At 39.6% G+C, this 14,464-nt stretch overlaps 1 protein-coding gene across 1 annotated transcript in view; it reads right to left on the reverse strand.

The window, feature by feature from the left end:
- The window catches only part of LOC139940103 (low-density lipoprotein receptor-related protein 2-like), a 145,395-nt gene that overhangs the window by 17,461 nt on the left and 113,470 nt on the right, over nucleotides 1-14,464 (reverse strand). The window contains exons 60-71 of the mRNA XM_071936350.1: nucleotides 14,330-14,449; nucleotides 12,181-12,297; nucleotides 11,723-11,845; nucleotides 10,644-10,769; nucleotides 9,582-9,713; nucleotides 8,323-8,581; nucleotides 7,297-7,425; nucleotides 4,798-4,968; nucleotides 3,702-3,925; nucleotides 2,360-2,851; nucleotides 1,586-1,708; nucleotides 517-990 (exon numbers count right to left, since the gene is read on the reverse strand). Of these exons, the coding sequence (XP_071792451.1) occupies nucleotides 517-990; nucleotides 1,586-1,708; nucleotides 2,360-2,851; nucleotides 3,702-3,925; nucleotides 4,798-4,968; nucleotides 7,297-7,425; nucleotides 8,323-8,581; nucleotides 9,582-9,713; nucleotides 10,644-10,769; nucleotides 11,723-11,845; nucleotides 12,181-12,297; nucleotides 14,330-14,449 (2,490 nt within the window). The remainder of the gene's footprint in view (nucleotides 1-516; nucleotides 991-1,585; nucleotides 1,709-2,359; nucleotides 2,852-3,701; nucleotides 3,926-4,797; nucleotides 4,969-7,296; nucleotides 7,426-8,322; nucleotides 8,582-9,581; nucleotides 9,714-10,643; nucleotides 10,770-11,722; nucleotides 11,846-12,180; nucleotides 12,298-14,329; nucleotides 14,450-14,464) is intronic.

The raw sequence follows: 14,464 nt of genomic DNA on the forward strand, positions 1-14,464 counted from the left end.
TGTATACTGTACGTGTTTCACACTAATGCGCGTGTAAACATGTGTACCATCCTTTTGTGCATGTTTTGACCCCCAAAAAGGTGGACAGGAGACGGGCGTTTTGCAATCAATGGGTCTTTAAGTTTGTTTTACAAATCCACAAATAAGGATCTTACACTGTAGGCCTACAATAGCCGATTTCATCAGAGAGCTCTTCGCAATCTCTATCCCCCACTTGCCTGGGTCAAATTTCATTAAACTGTTAGCAGAAAATACTGCTTGACACATTTATTTGCTAAGCAAAAGTTGAGTGGGGCACTATAGCCAAAACAATGCAAACTTAATGTTATTTTGGATGGTAACCAGTTCCTGCTAAGCAATTTTTTTTTGGCTTACAGGCTTTATGAAGTTGAGCTCAGCGCATTATAAGTGTTTTAAAAATCTACAAATCTAAGGAACTTATGAGAGTTGATTTCATCTGAAACGGTTTAAGCAATCACACATTTACAAGTGCACAAAAATCACTAAGCAACTTACAACAGCCGACTTCGTCAGAGAGGTCCAAACAATCTCTTTCCCCATCGCACACATAATCCTCATTGATGCAATGCCCACTGGTGCACTTATAACTTCCCGGCAAACACTCATAGTTCAGACAGCCCAGCTCGTCCGACAGATCCCCGCAATCGTCGTCGTGATCGCAGACCCATCTTTTCGGGATGCACTGATTGGTCGCACAACGGAACTCCGACTCGCTGCACTCTCTGTGTAGGCACGTCTCATCCTCATCAGTACCGTCGTCACAATCCGCAGTGAAGTCGCAGAGCCACCGACCAGGGATGCACTTCGTTCCGTCGCAGCGGAATTCTCCGGATGCACAGGTGCGCTGTTCGCAACCCACCTCGTCGCTGTTGTCGCGGCAGTTATCCACTCCATTACAGACTGCCCACGAGGGAATACATCTGTAGTTGGTTGTACATGGCTCCCAACCCACAGCACAAGTCGCACGTTCTGAATGAGACACAATTGTTACAAATTAGAACATGACATTCAAACGCAATTGTTTTAAACATTCATCTATTTGCAGACAAGCATATTGACCCACTGTGCAAAAATTATTAAAAAAATAAGTACAAAAGAAAAAACCAACAACAATTAGGCAAACTACAAGAAAAACTGTCGTTTTTGTTCATTAGTTAATGGCACTGGACACTATTGGTAATTAATCAAAGTTGCAACAAAATAATGAAAGTAAAACATTCTTTTTGCCACAGATTTGTGTGCTTTCAGATGCCTAAACAAATAATAAAAGACCTCAAGCCTTCGAGTATTTGGGTGAGAAATTACCTCTTTCTCAAAAATAGCTACTTCAGAGGGAGCCGTTTCTCACCATGTTTTCTATTATCAACGGCTCTCCATTTCTTGTTCAGGTAAGTTTTCACTAGCAATTATTTTGAGTAATTACCTATGTTACCAATAGTTTCCAGTGCCTTTTAACGCAATAAAAAACAAATTAACATCAAGTAATCAAGAATGAAAGCACTCTAGTGCCTTTTCAATGAATAAATGTGAAACAATAAAGAAAGAAAAGTCCTTTTTTACTTACGGCATTCTCGGTGAGGCTCGTCACTCATGTCACCGCAATCGTCGTCAAAATCACAGACCCACGACTCTGGGATACAATATCCAGTGTTACATTGGAAGAATCCAGGAGAGCATGTTCTACTTGCTGTGCATAGAAAGAGAATAATGATAACAATATTATATCAAAAAAAAATATACAAGCTATTATATACAAAGTAATAACAAACTCTTACATAGCGCATTTTACAATACCCGTATCAATGCGCTTTACATTAGTGCCCTGGTCATTGCGCCAATAATTTCCCTTTAACCTTTCTCAGCTCCCTGAGGAGTATACAGCCCAAGCTGTCATGGCGCTCCGAAGGCTTTTTCATACACAATATCAACCTCTACCCTCGCAAGTATCCATTTACACTCATGGGTGCAGAAAATCAACTATAGTAAAGCATCTTGCTCAAGGTACCGGGATTCGAACTCACACCCCGGTGACTAAACCACCAGAACTTGAATTCGATGCTCGTAACCACTCGGCTACGACACTCTAAAAAGTAGCACGTCAAACAAACAGAAACATTTCAAAACAGGCTTTTGAAAAGGATTCAAACTTCCCCTAGCTAACAACTAATCTTGTTTGTCTAAGTAGTAAGACACTTGCAAAGGTTGTGGGTTTGGATCCCACTCGAGTAAAATGCCTGTAATTTTTGTTCTCACAGAACTCAAGAAAGTACTGACATATGTAGTAAACAGTACTAACACACATTTGTGTACAGGTAAAACCCCAAATTAATAAACTTACTGCAAGTTTCCTGTTTCTCATCGGACCCATCTAGGCAGTCGCTTACTCCGTCGCAGGCTTGATTGTGTAGAATACAATTCCCAGAGTCGCATCTGAACTCCCACGCCTTACAGTGACTAGAATCGCACAATACCTCATCCGAATTGTCACCGCAGTCATTAGTGCCATCACATAGAGTCTGTCCCGCCGTGCACTGTAGATTATCGCATTGGAAGAACCCGAGATGACAGTGGCGTACTGGGCACGAGTCAGGTTCATCCGAGCCATCATCGCAATCGGTCTCACCGTCGCATTTCCAGTATTTAGGGATACATTCGTTATCATCAGCGCATCGAAATTCCAGCACGGAGCAGTTGGCGACGCAGGTCGTGCGGCTACCTTGGGTGAAGATGAAGTTGTTTGGGCAGGCGCAAGTGGAGGTTACTCCTCCAATCGCAATGAGGCACAGATGGGAGCAGCCACCATTGTTGGCACCACATGGGTTGGCAATCGCTGCAAAAGAGTAGAGAGAGAAAACAAACAAAAATTAACATTTTAACCATCCTGCAGAGATGTTTTTTTTAACTGAAGCTTGCCTTTGTGTAAAATGATTTCAGTGTCTAGAAAACTACTTGATTTTCTTTGAATGTAATACACTTGTTATAGAGACAAGACATTTTGTAATGCATAATCCAAGAAAAGTTGTTAAGCTTTCTTCGTGCAAAGTACAACTTGTTCCTGAGAAAAGTCTGGCTCCTTTTTCAAGTATGCGTGGCTACCAGTCACTTGGTCTAACTTTGATAAATACTTCTGAACCAAATTTTTGTGAAACACTCAAAGAAAACACTCTTCAAAAGATGACATTAACATAAAAATGTCATAAGGTAAATTCAATGTTGCCGACTGCTTACTTACTAAAATGACCTGTGTTCTAGATTTTAAAAAATTTCCACAGCCTCTTCTTTTGACCCTAGCAGAGTCTTTCTATAAGACCAAAATAGAAACTTTACACTTCCAAAGCGTACAACTTCATCCGAAAGAAAGAAAAACCCAATACTTTGATGGCCCTACATTGGTCTTGTCACAACGGATGATGGACATGAATATCAAATGGCCAATGCAGTATCTATCAGCTTCGCTAAACCTAGCACAAAATAGAAAATTTACAAAGCGTACAACTCCCTACTAAAGAAAAAAAATAATACTTTGATGGCCTTACATTGGTCTTGTCGCAACGGATGATGGACGTAAATGTCATATGACCAATGCAGTCTCTATCAAACCTTTCTAAAAGACCAAAAAAGAAACTTTTAAAAAGTGAACAACTCCCTCCTAAAGAAAAAAAATACTTTGATGGCCTTACATTGGTCTTGTCGCAACGGATGATGGACGTGAATATCAAACGGCCGATGAACAGTCTCTCTCAACATCATTTCACCTTCACCAGAAAACTTGTCAGCCTTGTAGATGGCCTTTTTGTTCCAGTCTGTCCAGTAGACAAAGTCTTCAAAGACGGACAGGGCAAAAGGATGGGCCAGGTCTTGGCCTGGGATCTCATGTGGGGAGGATCCATCAAGATTAGCGAAGCTTAGTGAGGAGAAAACATGTGATGGATATTATTTTGTGGACGAGCGATTAAGAGTACCAAAACTCAAGCTCTGGTGTTTCTTGTCAAAATGGTACTTCGCTAAGCAAGTCACAATACAAATAACTAGTGACTAATACTGACAGGTCAAGGGTTTCTAACCTTTTGAAGCACATTTGTAGCCATGACATAAATCACAACTCACTGTGAATGAAGATATATGTATATGTAGAATTTACCTGTACATGTTTACAATAATAATAATAATAATAGACGGTTTTCAGGAGAGTTGCGTTAATCCGTGGTACATGCTAAAATAATTTTAAAGAAATTGTTCTACCAATTTCTCAAAAAAATACAGCACCTCAGGAAGTTAATCGTTAACATTTAAGGGAAGCTTTCAACCATCTTTTTCTTTACACCATGTAAGTTTAAATGTAAATGTTTTTAAGATGAACCTGAGTACTTTGTGGAATCGAGCCCTGCTGTCGATTTCACCAAACTCTTTCTAACTTAGGATCAATCTTGTCACTTAAGCCTGGTTCACACTTCCTGCAAATGTAGCAAATTTGACGTGAAATTGACGTCACAACTCTTGTTTTCGCTGCCAATATTCGCAGGAGTTGAACACAGCTCAACTGCTGCAAATTATTTGTTACGAATTTGTGATGTCAATATTCTTATCGCAATCGCATTCGCAGGAATTAAGTATGAACCGGGTGAGTTAAGTTCCGTATCCAACGCTGTAGGACACATTGAAACCATCCTAAGATAGGACGAGTTTCTCGTCAAACTTGAGATAGGATTAATCCTAGCGTTTGGTAAAATCAGCTGCTGGTGAAACTTACGATGGAAGTGGATTTTCAAAACTTACCCAATGTAATTAAGATGAGCATCAATCCAGAATATTTTGTTAGCCGCATAGCAGATTGTCAGACCATTAGGCCAGATCAGTTTCTCTGTGATAATCCTCTGGGGGTTGTTTCCGTCCATACCCATCCTTCCAATGTACGAACTCAAACCCCAGTCCGTCCAATAAACATACCTGTAAAACAAACATCAAGTTATTTATGATTTGAGGCATTGCATGGTGAGGTATCAATATATATTTGTGTGTATATAATATATAATATAACTTTCGATTTATACAGCGCCTAATAACTAACACTTAATTCTCTAAGCGCTTTACATAAGTGCCCTGGTCATAGGGCCAATAACATCCCTTTTTAATGTTTCTCAGCTCCCTTGGGAGTATACAACCTGGGCAACAGTTTATAACGCTCCAAAGGCTTTTTCATTCACAATATCAACCTCTACCCTCACAGGTACCCATTTATTCCCCTGGGTGAAGAGAAGCAATTATAGTAAAGCATCTCGCTCAAGGACACAAATGTCACGACAGGAATTAGAACCCACACTCCGGTGAAAACGCACCAGGGGTGGATTTCACAAAGATAGTCCTAACTTAGGACTAGTCCTAGGCAATGCTAAGAGATAGGACCAGTCCTAAGTTAGGATGAGTTACTGGTCCTAACTTAGGACCAGTCCTATCTCTTAGCATTGCTTAGGACTAGTCCTAAGTTAGGACTACCTCTGTGAAATCCACCCCAGAACTTTAATTCGATGCTCCTAACCACTCGGCCATGACACTCTACAGGTAGAGTTTGGTCTTCGAGAACTGTCTTTCAGTCTTCTGGCAATGACTAGAGCAAGCTAGTCGAAACGTTGAGACCAATTCAAGAACTGACCCTATGGTAGTGCAGTTAGTAGTAGTCCAAGCCAATTTTCTATACCTTCCACCCGGGATAGTAGTTAAAAAGCAGGACAGTTCTTTTCAGAACTGAATAGTCTCCCGAATATCCGATAAATCTACTCTGTGGTAGTAGAATAAAGAAAGACAAATGTCTAAAAACAAACTCTACCTGGCAAGAAGATACACACATGGTGTTACTACAAACCTAATATATAAACATTAAGTAATTTATTGATTAATTTTTTGAAGTAATAATAATAACAACAGTTTTTATACATGTGTATAGCACCCGAGGGCGCCTCAAAGTGGTTCCACATTATTATCCCAGGTCACTGGGCCTTAATTCATTCCTTAAACCATCTCAGCTCCCTGGGGAGTATACAGCGGGTGCTGCCAAATATGTAGCGCACTAAAGCTAATCAATCACAAGAACCATCTCTGCCCTCACAGTTACCCATTTACCCCAGGGTGGAGAGAAGCAATTAAGCTAAACCCAACCACAAGAACCATCTCTGCCATCACAGGTACCCATTTACCCCAGGGTGGAGAGAAGCAATTAAGCTCAACCAACCACAAGAACCATCTCTGCCATCACAGGTACCCATTTACCCCAGGGTGGAGAGAAGCAATTAAGCTAAACCAACCACAAGAACCATCTCTGCCCACACAGGTACTCATTTACCCCAGGCTGGAGAGAAGCAATTAAACTAAACCAACCACAAGAACCATCTCTGCCCTCACAGGTACCCATTTACCCCAGGGTGGAGAGAAGCAATTAAGCTAAACCAACCACAAGAACCATCTCTGCCATCACAGGTACCCATTTACCCCAGGGTGGAGAGAAGCAATTATAGTGAAGTGTTTTCCTCAAGGACAGAAGTGTCACATCCAGGATTCAAACCCACACTCCGCTGATCAGAAACACCAGAGATTGAGTTTGGTGCTCTTATCCGCTTAGCCACAACAGCCCACAATAAAGTTTATAACATTTATTCTTTGAAATTGTCTTCCATGTCACAGACCACACTAAGCGCTGTACAATTAAAACCACTCTCTGATGACTTACATGTACATGAAGCCACTAGAACTTGAATTTGATGCTCTTAACCACTCGGCCAAGATGCTCTTAACCCCCATCTATTCAACCCAAATACAAACACGCCTCCACTCTTCTCCAACAATTACACTGGTTACCAGTTAGACAACGCACCACCTTCAAACCATCAGTGAACATGCACAAAGCACTCTCTGACGTACTTCCACAATATATCACAAAACTTCAAACATGTCTCTAAACTTCAACAAACCTGGCCGGAGTGGCCTCCCCTCCAGCCAGAATCAAACAATCACTCGCCCTCACAAAAGGGCTGGGGAACGGTCCTTCTCAGTTGCTGGTCCCCGATGCTGAAACTCTCTACCAAATCATATTCGCAACATCAACTCACTCCAGGCTTACAAGTGTAAATTAAAAACGCATCTGTTCTCTTCTCGCTCATAAACTTACTTTTTCGTAGCTTTCTTTATACCAGCTCTATAAAATGCACTTTATGAGTCTTATTTATTTATTTATTTATTTATTTATTTTGAGTCATTTGAATAATATGGTTATCATCAACTTACCCGTTGCGTGGATCCACAGTGATAGCGCGTGGATATGCCATATCCTGCCAGTTGATTGTCTTTCTTGAGGAACCGTCCAATTCAGAAACTTCCATGATGTCTTTGGAACCTTCCAACCAATAAAGTTTCCTGAAATATGCCGTCAAATATAACTCGAGGTTAAAGGCAGTGGACACTATTGATAATCACTCAAAATATTATCAGCATAAAACCTCACTTAGCAACGAGTAACGGGGAGAGGTTGATGGTATAAAACATTGTGAGAAACAGCTCCCTCTGAAGTAACATAGATATTGACAAAATAGGGAGACCGCCAAAACATAAAGCTAAATAGATAGCTCAGGTGGTTGAGCGCCGACACGTTAATCTACAGATTAAAATCCCGCTTCAGTAAATTTCAGTCCATGTTCAACCCCAAAATAAGATTCAATATCAACATAAATAGAAACTTTGAAAATTAAAAGGTCAATGAAGAGTTTAAAATAAAGTCAGCACTGGAAGTACACGGAGGCCATGACCTCCATTGCCCCTGCTCTTGGCCTTGGTGCCCCTTCAAAAGTACCAATTGACTTTTAGATTTTCCAATGGAAGCGCCCTTTTGCAAAATGAAAGTGGCCTTGCCCTTTCAAAGATTAAATTCCAGGCCTGTTAAAGGAACACGTTGCCTTGGATCGGTCGAGTTGGTCTTTGAAAAGCGTTTTGTGACTGTTTATTATAAAATGCATATGGTTAGAAAGATGATGTAAAAGTAGAATACAATGAGCCTCGAAATTGCGTGGTTTTCTTTTTACCTCGTCCAATATCACGGTCGGCCATTTATCCATAAGAGGCCGATCGTGATAGTTCGCGATGTAAAAAGAAAACCGTGCAATTTTGAGAGATACTTCTGTGGATCATTATATTCTACTTTTAAAACATCTTTCTAACCATATACATTTCATAACAAATGGTTTCAAACGCTTTTTATAGACCAACTTGTCTGATCCAAGGCAACGTGTTCCTTTAAGTCACATAATATTCCTATACCTTCCGACCCAATCCACAGCCAGTCCTTGTCCGCTGCTGACTTGGTAAGGGACGATGACCTCCGCGTCAGATCCGTTGATAAACATTCGCATAATCTGATCCGTCCCGATGTCCAAGAAGTACAGGCGACCCTCAACAATGTCAAAGTCGAGTGCAACGCAATGTGTTAGCCCCTCCTTGAGAAGGTCATACTGCGTACCGTCGACGCTCAGCTCTCGGATGTAGTAACGGTTACTGAAGATCAGAGATGGGTCTCCTCCTTCAAAATTCAAACAAAATATTTATTCATTCATAAATACCTCAGACACTTTTGCTATTCCTATCGGTGGACATGGTGGAAAGCGCATCACATGGGGGTGTTTAAACGGTTGATAGTGACCAGCCTGGAGCTGTTTATAACCGGTTGTTTTTGGATACGTTTGTGGGTTAGTTCACAAACTCGTTTCCAGAGGTAATCGATCTCACCGTGGCATTTTGGCCTATGAATATGAAGATGCATACTACTACTACTACAACACGCACGAATGCATATCCGAACACTGTCATAAAAATGCAACACGCGTATGAGCTCAAGGAAAGGACGTTGGAAAAGTTCTACAGAGTTTCTTACTTTATTAAGCATTTTAACCAAAAAGACATTTAAAGCCATTGGACCCTTTCGGTACAGAAAAAAAAAAAAAGTTCACAGATTTACAAATAATTTACAGGGTTTACAGAAGGTAATGGTGAAAGACTTCTCTTGAAATATTAGTCCATGAAATGCTTTACTTTTTGAGAAAACGGTAAAACAATATAAATTCTCGTTAACGAGAATTACGGATTTGTTATAAACACATGTCATGACACGGCGAAACGCGCGAAAACAGGAGTGGGTTTTCCCGATCTTTTCTCCCGACTCCGATGTCCAATTGAGCCTAAATTTCCACAGGATTGTTATTTTATATACAAGTTGTGATACACGAAGTGTGGGACTTGGACAATACTGTTTACCGAAAGTGTATAATGGCTTTAAAGCGGAAATGAAAGAATAGTGACTCATTCTTAAACCTTTTTCTCCTAAAAACCGACGACTATTGAATTGAAGCTAAAACTTTGACGGGTAAAATAGACTACATACATGTACACCTTCATTTATAGCAAGTAAGAATCCATATCATGGTCAAAAAAAATATCCAAATCTTTTCACGAGTATTATTATGATGAATGCAGAGTGTGATAACTTGTTTAATTTTATTATTATGTACTTTGGCTAGACTTACCTGAAGTGTGTTTACAGGATTTTGCGTTTGGTTCAATGGCGTACCCGTCGGCACACTTACAGAAATATGATCCATGCGTGTTCTCGCATTGCTGGCTACAGACTGCGGGCGTTTCTTCACATTCGTTGATATCTGAGAACAAAAATAAAGGAGACAATAGAATTACCTTGCGCAAACTGCTAACCAACCAAAAGGATCTATGGTTTACATGCAAAAAGTAGTTAATTAATCAAGAAGAGAAGGCTGGCGATGTCTGCTAATTGCGCCACAGCACCTTGTAAACTCCTTTAAAGTGCTACATAATTGGGTCTCAAAATTCATAACTTTCAATAACTTCTCTCTTTGTATAATATACGAAGCGCCTTGAGTACCTTGCTGGTAGATTTGTGCGCTATATTTTGTTATATTATTATTAATATATTTACATAAAAACCTGCATGAGCTTTGGTAGCATCAACTACATGTAATTCATCTACTTGCATCTGCTACAAAAGCTCATGCAGTTTATTATGTAATTAATAGGGGAATAAAAGGGTAGCGACGAGTTCATCGACGGCCGTTTAAAGCCGGCAGGGTCGGCGGCCGTGTGGATCGCACGGCAACGGACGTTTAAGAACGACAACGGCAACGGACGTTTAAGAATGAGTCACTACTCTTTTATTCCCATTCATAAATAACCTTTTGTTAAAAAAGTTTTAAAAATACAATAATAGACACTTTAACAATTGAAAATTCAAGGTTTGAAATATTTTTTTCAAAAACTTTGTGAAGAATCTGTTCGATGCTCGTGGGTTGTGTGTAAGCGTGTGCGCTTATATTTCGCACGAGCGCTTAGATTACGCGCTGTTACTATAACTATGAATTGTGTTCTGCGTGATAATCTTGCACGCCCGACACGCGGAAGCCAGCTGGTTATGAACACTGGTCATTATCAAAGATTTATACAACCCCACGTGACGCGCTCTCTACCGATAGGAATAGCGAAACTGTCTGAGGTATTTATAAATCAGTCTTTTAGTGCCACCAATACCTTTTTTGTTCTATTAAAAAGGGAAATCTTACCGGAACATGTTATGGTGTCAGCGTTGAGTCTGAAGCCAGGGTTGCAGGAGCAGACAAAGCTCGTCAGAGTGTCTGTGCATACGTGTTGACACTGGTTCGCGTCAAGATTGTCACACTCATTTATATCTGAAAGACCAACATCAAGGAACTCATCCTGAACTTTGTGAGGCTCTAAAATGGGATTCTACAATAAATATCAGAAGCTACATGTACTTAAAAGCACAGAAGTTAAGACTACGATCTTATCTCGAGTTAGGTCAAGAAGGTTTTTAATAACTCCAAATGAGTCATAGGCCTGCTTCTAGTCTGTGAAAGTAAGGACTATCTTTGTGAAGTTGACCCCTGGACACATTTGGTAATTACTCAAAAAATACGTAAGCATAACATAACAACCTCTTGGTAATATGAGCAATAGAGAGCTGCTGATAGCATAAACCATTGTTAAGAAAATACTCTCTCTGAAAAAAAGTAGTTTTTGCGAGAGAGGGAAATTCTCAAAAATATTTAAATCTGAGAAAGACTTCAGGCCTTGAGCCTTTCTCAAACATCTGGAAGCACAACAGTTTGTGCAACAAGGGTGATTTTTTTTTCTTTCTCTATCATGACTATCTTCTTGTATTTTCGATGACCAACTGAGCCCAAATTTTCAATTTGTCATTTTATGCATTTGGGATTACACCAAGTGAGAATACTGGTCTTTTACAGTTGCCAATTGTGTATGTAGTTCTGACCATGGCCCAATTTCATTGAGCTGCTTAAGCACAAAAAGTTGCTAGGCACAACAAAATTATGCTTAGCAGAATAATAAGGCAACCAGCCAAAATACTATTTCACATATACCATTTTTGACTGATATCCTGCAGTTTTTTGCTTAACAGGGAAATGTTAAGCAATATTGCTTGGTATTTTCCTGCTATCCTGCTAATTTTTGCTAAGCAGGGAAATGTTAAGCAATATTGCTCAGTAATTTCCTGCTTAGCAAAAATTTGCAGGATACCGGTGAAAAAATGCTAGATGTGACATAGTATTTTGGCTGGTTACCTTATTCTGCTAAGCGATTAGAATATTTCTTAACTCACCACAATGTTGTTCATCAGACATATCAGAACAATGGTTGATTTTATCGCACACTAGATTGACTGCGATACAGGTTCCATTCATACACATGAAATTATCAGGTGGACATGTCACAGGCAGGGTCACTGTTGGAAGGACATAAAACAAAACAATAATTAGGAATATTTAGAAATCTTGTACTTCAATACAAATTACTAAGCAAGGCTCAAAATTAACCATTCACAAACAACAGAAAATATTGCTTAAAACATGCATGCTATGCATTAGCAGGCCAACGTTACACATGCTGCATGTGATACCCGCTAACCTTTTTCTGGTAAGTATAATTTTGTTGTGCTTAGCTAGTTTTGGTGCTAAAAAAAAAAAAAATAAAAAAAAATAAAAACATCTCCACGGAATTGGGCCCAGGGAAGTTCCGCAGTGCGAATGGTGTCTTTAGTGAGTTTCGATTCACACTTACCACAATTCCGCTCGTCTGAGTAGTCTCGACAATCATTATCACCGTCACATGTCCATGAGGCTCGGATACATCGACCATTGTTACAAGTAAACTCAGAAATTGTACACTCTGGATAGTCTGGAAATTGAATGAAGATTTAAAAAATAAGGTTTGTATCAAATATATTCTTCAAGAAATTAAATCACATCGGAGCTGGGAGACAGACCTTTTTTCTGTTGCAGCACCTCATCTCTGGAATCAACTACCTCTTCACATCAAAACATTTACTTCTATTCACTCTTTCAAAACATCTCTCAAAACACACCTCATGTCGAAAGATCCGATATTTTTTTATTGAATCTTTTTTTTTCTTTTTTCTTGTTGTCTCTTTTTTCTTTTTTTTGGGGGGGAGGGTATTTTTATTTTCACAGGTTTGTTATCTTATGTTGGGATACACCAAGAGGGAAGACTGGTCTTTGACAACTACCAAAGGTGTCCAATGCATTTAATAAATGACAGTCCATCATAGTGAACAGATGTTTCAAGATTAACCATGCAGAAATACCAAATAATACTGGCACGCACAGATTTGGGGTTTTGGCTGTTTCCAAATCAACAGAAAACCACTCCAGAATACCTTTACACTCGAAGGGGCTACTTTTTACTTGTTTTTTAACCTTTACCCCTAAAAAAAAAATGGAACAACCCACAAGCTTTACCATGCAGAAAAACCAAATAATACTGGCACGCACATATTTGGGGTTTTGACTGTTTTCAATTCAACAGAAAACCACTCCAGAGCACCTTTACAATCGCTGGGTCTACTCTTCACTTGTTTTTTTAACCTTTACCCCTAAAAAATTTGGATCAACCCACAAGCTAAACCATGCAGAAATACCAAATAATAATTGCATGCACAGATTTGGGGTTTTGGCTGTTTTCAAACCAACAGAGCACCATACCAGAGCACCTTTAGAATCGGTTGGTCTACTCTTTACTTGTTGTTTAACCTTTTCCCCTAAAAAAAAATAGAATTGTATAGGCAAAACAACCCAGTCACTCAGCTGATTCGCATGTGCTTAATGAGGCATAAGATTCCATTAGTTTGGTATTTACATGAAGCCCTGGGAGCAAGGTCAAAAACAGAGTTCTACTCCTCCAGGTATAGAACTGTCTTTTGCAAATGTCACAGCCTAGAGCTTTTGCCGACCGAGGTTAAAAAAATATGGAAAGCCATATGTGCTATGCAAAACCAAACAGCCACAGTTTGTTATAATCTTACACAAGTAATCAGAAATAGTATTGAGCTAGTTGGATAAAAAGCAAACAATCAAATGTTCAGCAGATATTTTATTCGACTGAAAGTTTGCAAACTTTGTTGGATTTAGTCAGAACATCTGTTAACTCGATTATAATCAAGGACCTGTGAAATTTTGTTGATAAACTCACAGGGGCGTGACACCCTAAACCATATGTTTACGCCTCATGAACTTTTGATCACATAAGAAAGATTAAGTTGAAAACAGCTCATTCCTGAAACCAGCGAGTACAGACCCGACTTGTTGACGTCGGCAAGCTCAGATTCCGCTTTTAGTGGGTAATTCACCAAATCTAGCTATGATATTTGGTCCTTGTGAAGAAGAAGGAATAGTTCATCACATAATGTTGTACAAGTGGTGTACACTTTATAATACTTTCAAGGCTGTTTAATCAGTTTTATGTTTTTTTCAAAGACAAGACAAAATCGAAAATCAGACTTAAGTATTAAGAAGAATATCATGCTTGGTAATATTAGAGGGCACACTTTTTGAATAGTTTACAGTGACTCAGCCCAATATGAAGTAGTGGTTTTGAAGACAGCTCATGCCAGTGGCTGAGCTTATTGTACTTATATGTGACCTGTCACAACAAAATGAGCTGAAAGTCACACTGCCCAGTGCAGCCGGTCGAAGTCAAATCTTTCTCAGTAAAGTGAGAACTCTCTTGTTTCCACAAGCTGTCGGCTTGGTGGATTATTGTTACCCCAAGTGTAATATACCATTGGAAAGCTCTTGATCTGCAGAATTCACGAATACCGATAGCTTTTTTTTTTTTTTATTCCGACTTTCAGCTCATTTTGTGGTGACAGGTCACATATTAATTATGTTAATTACATATGTTAATTGCATACCACAATGGCCGCCTTCGTCACTCTGATCACCACAGTCATTGTCGTGATCGCATTCCCATGACGACGCAATGCATAAACCATTACCGCATGCAAACTCGTCATCGGCACACGGGGTTCGTGCTGCAGGAGAGAAAA

This window comes from Asterias amurensis, chromosome 7, assembly GCF_032118995.1.
Source record: "Asterias amurensis chromosome 7, ASM3211899v1".
In the NCBI taxonomy this organism is placed as follows: domain Eukaryota; kingdom Metazoa; phylum Echinodermata; class Asteroidea; order Forcipulatida; family Asteriidae; genus Asterias; species Asterias amurensis.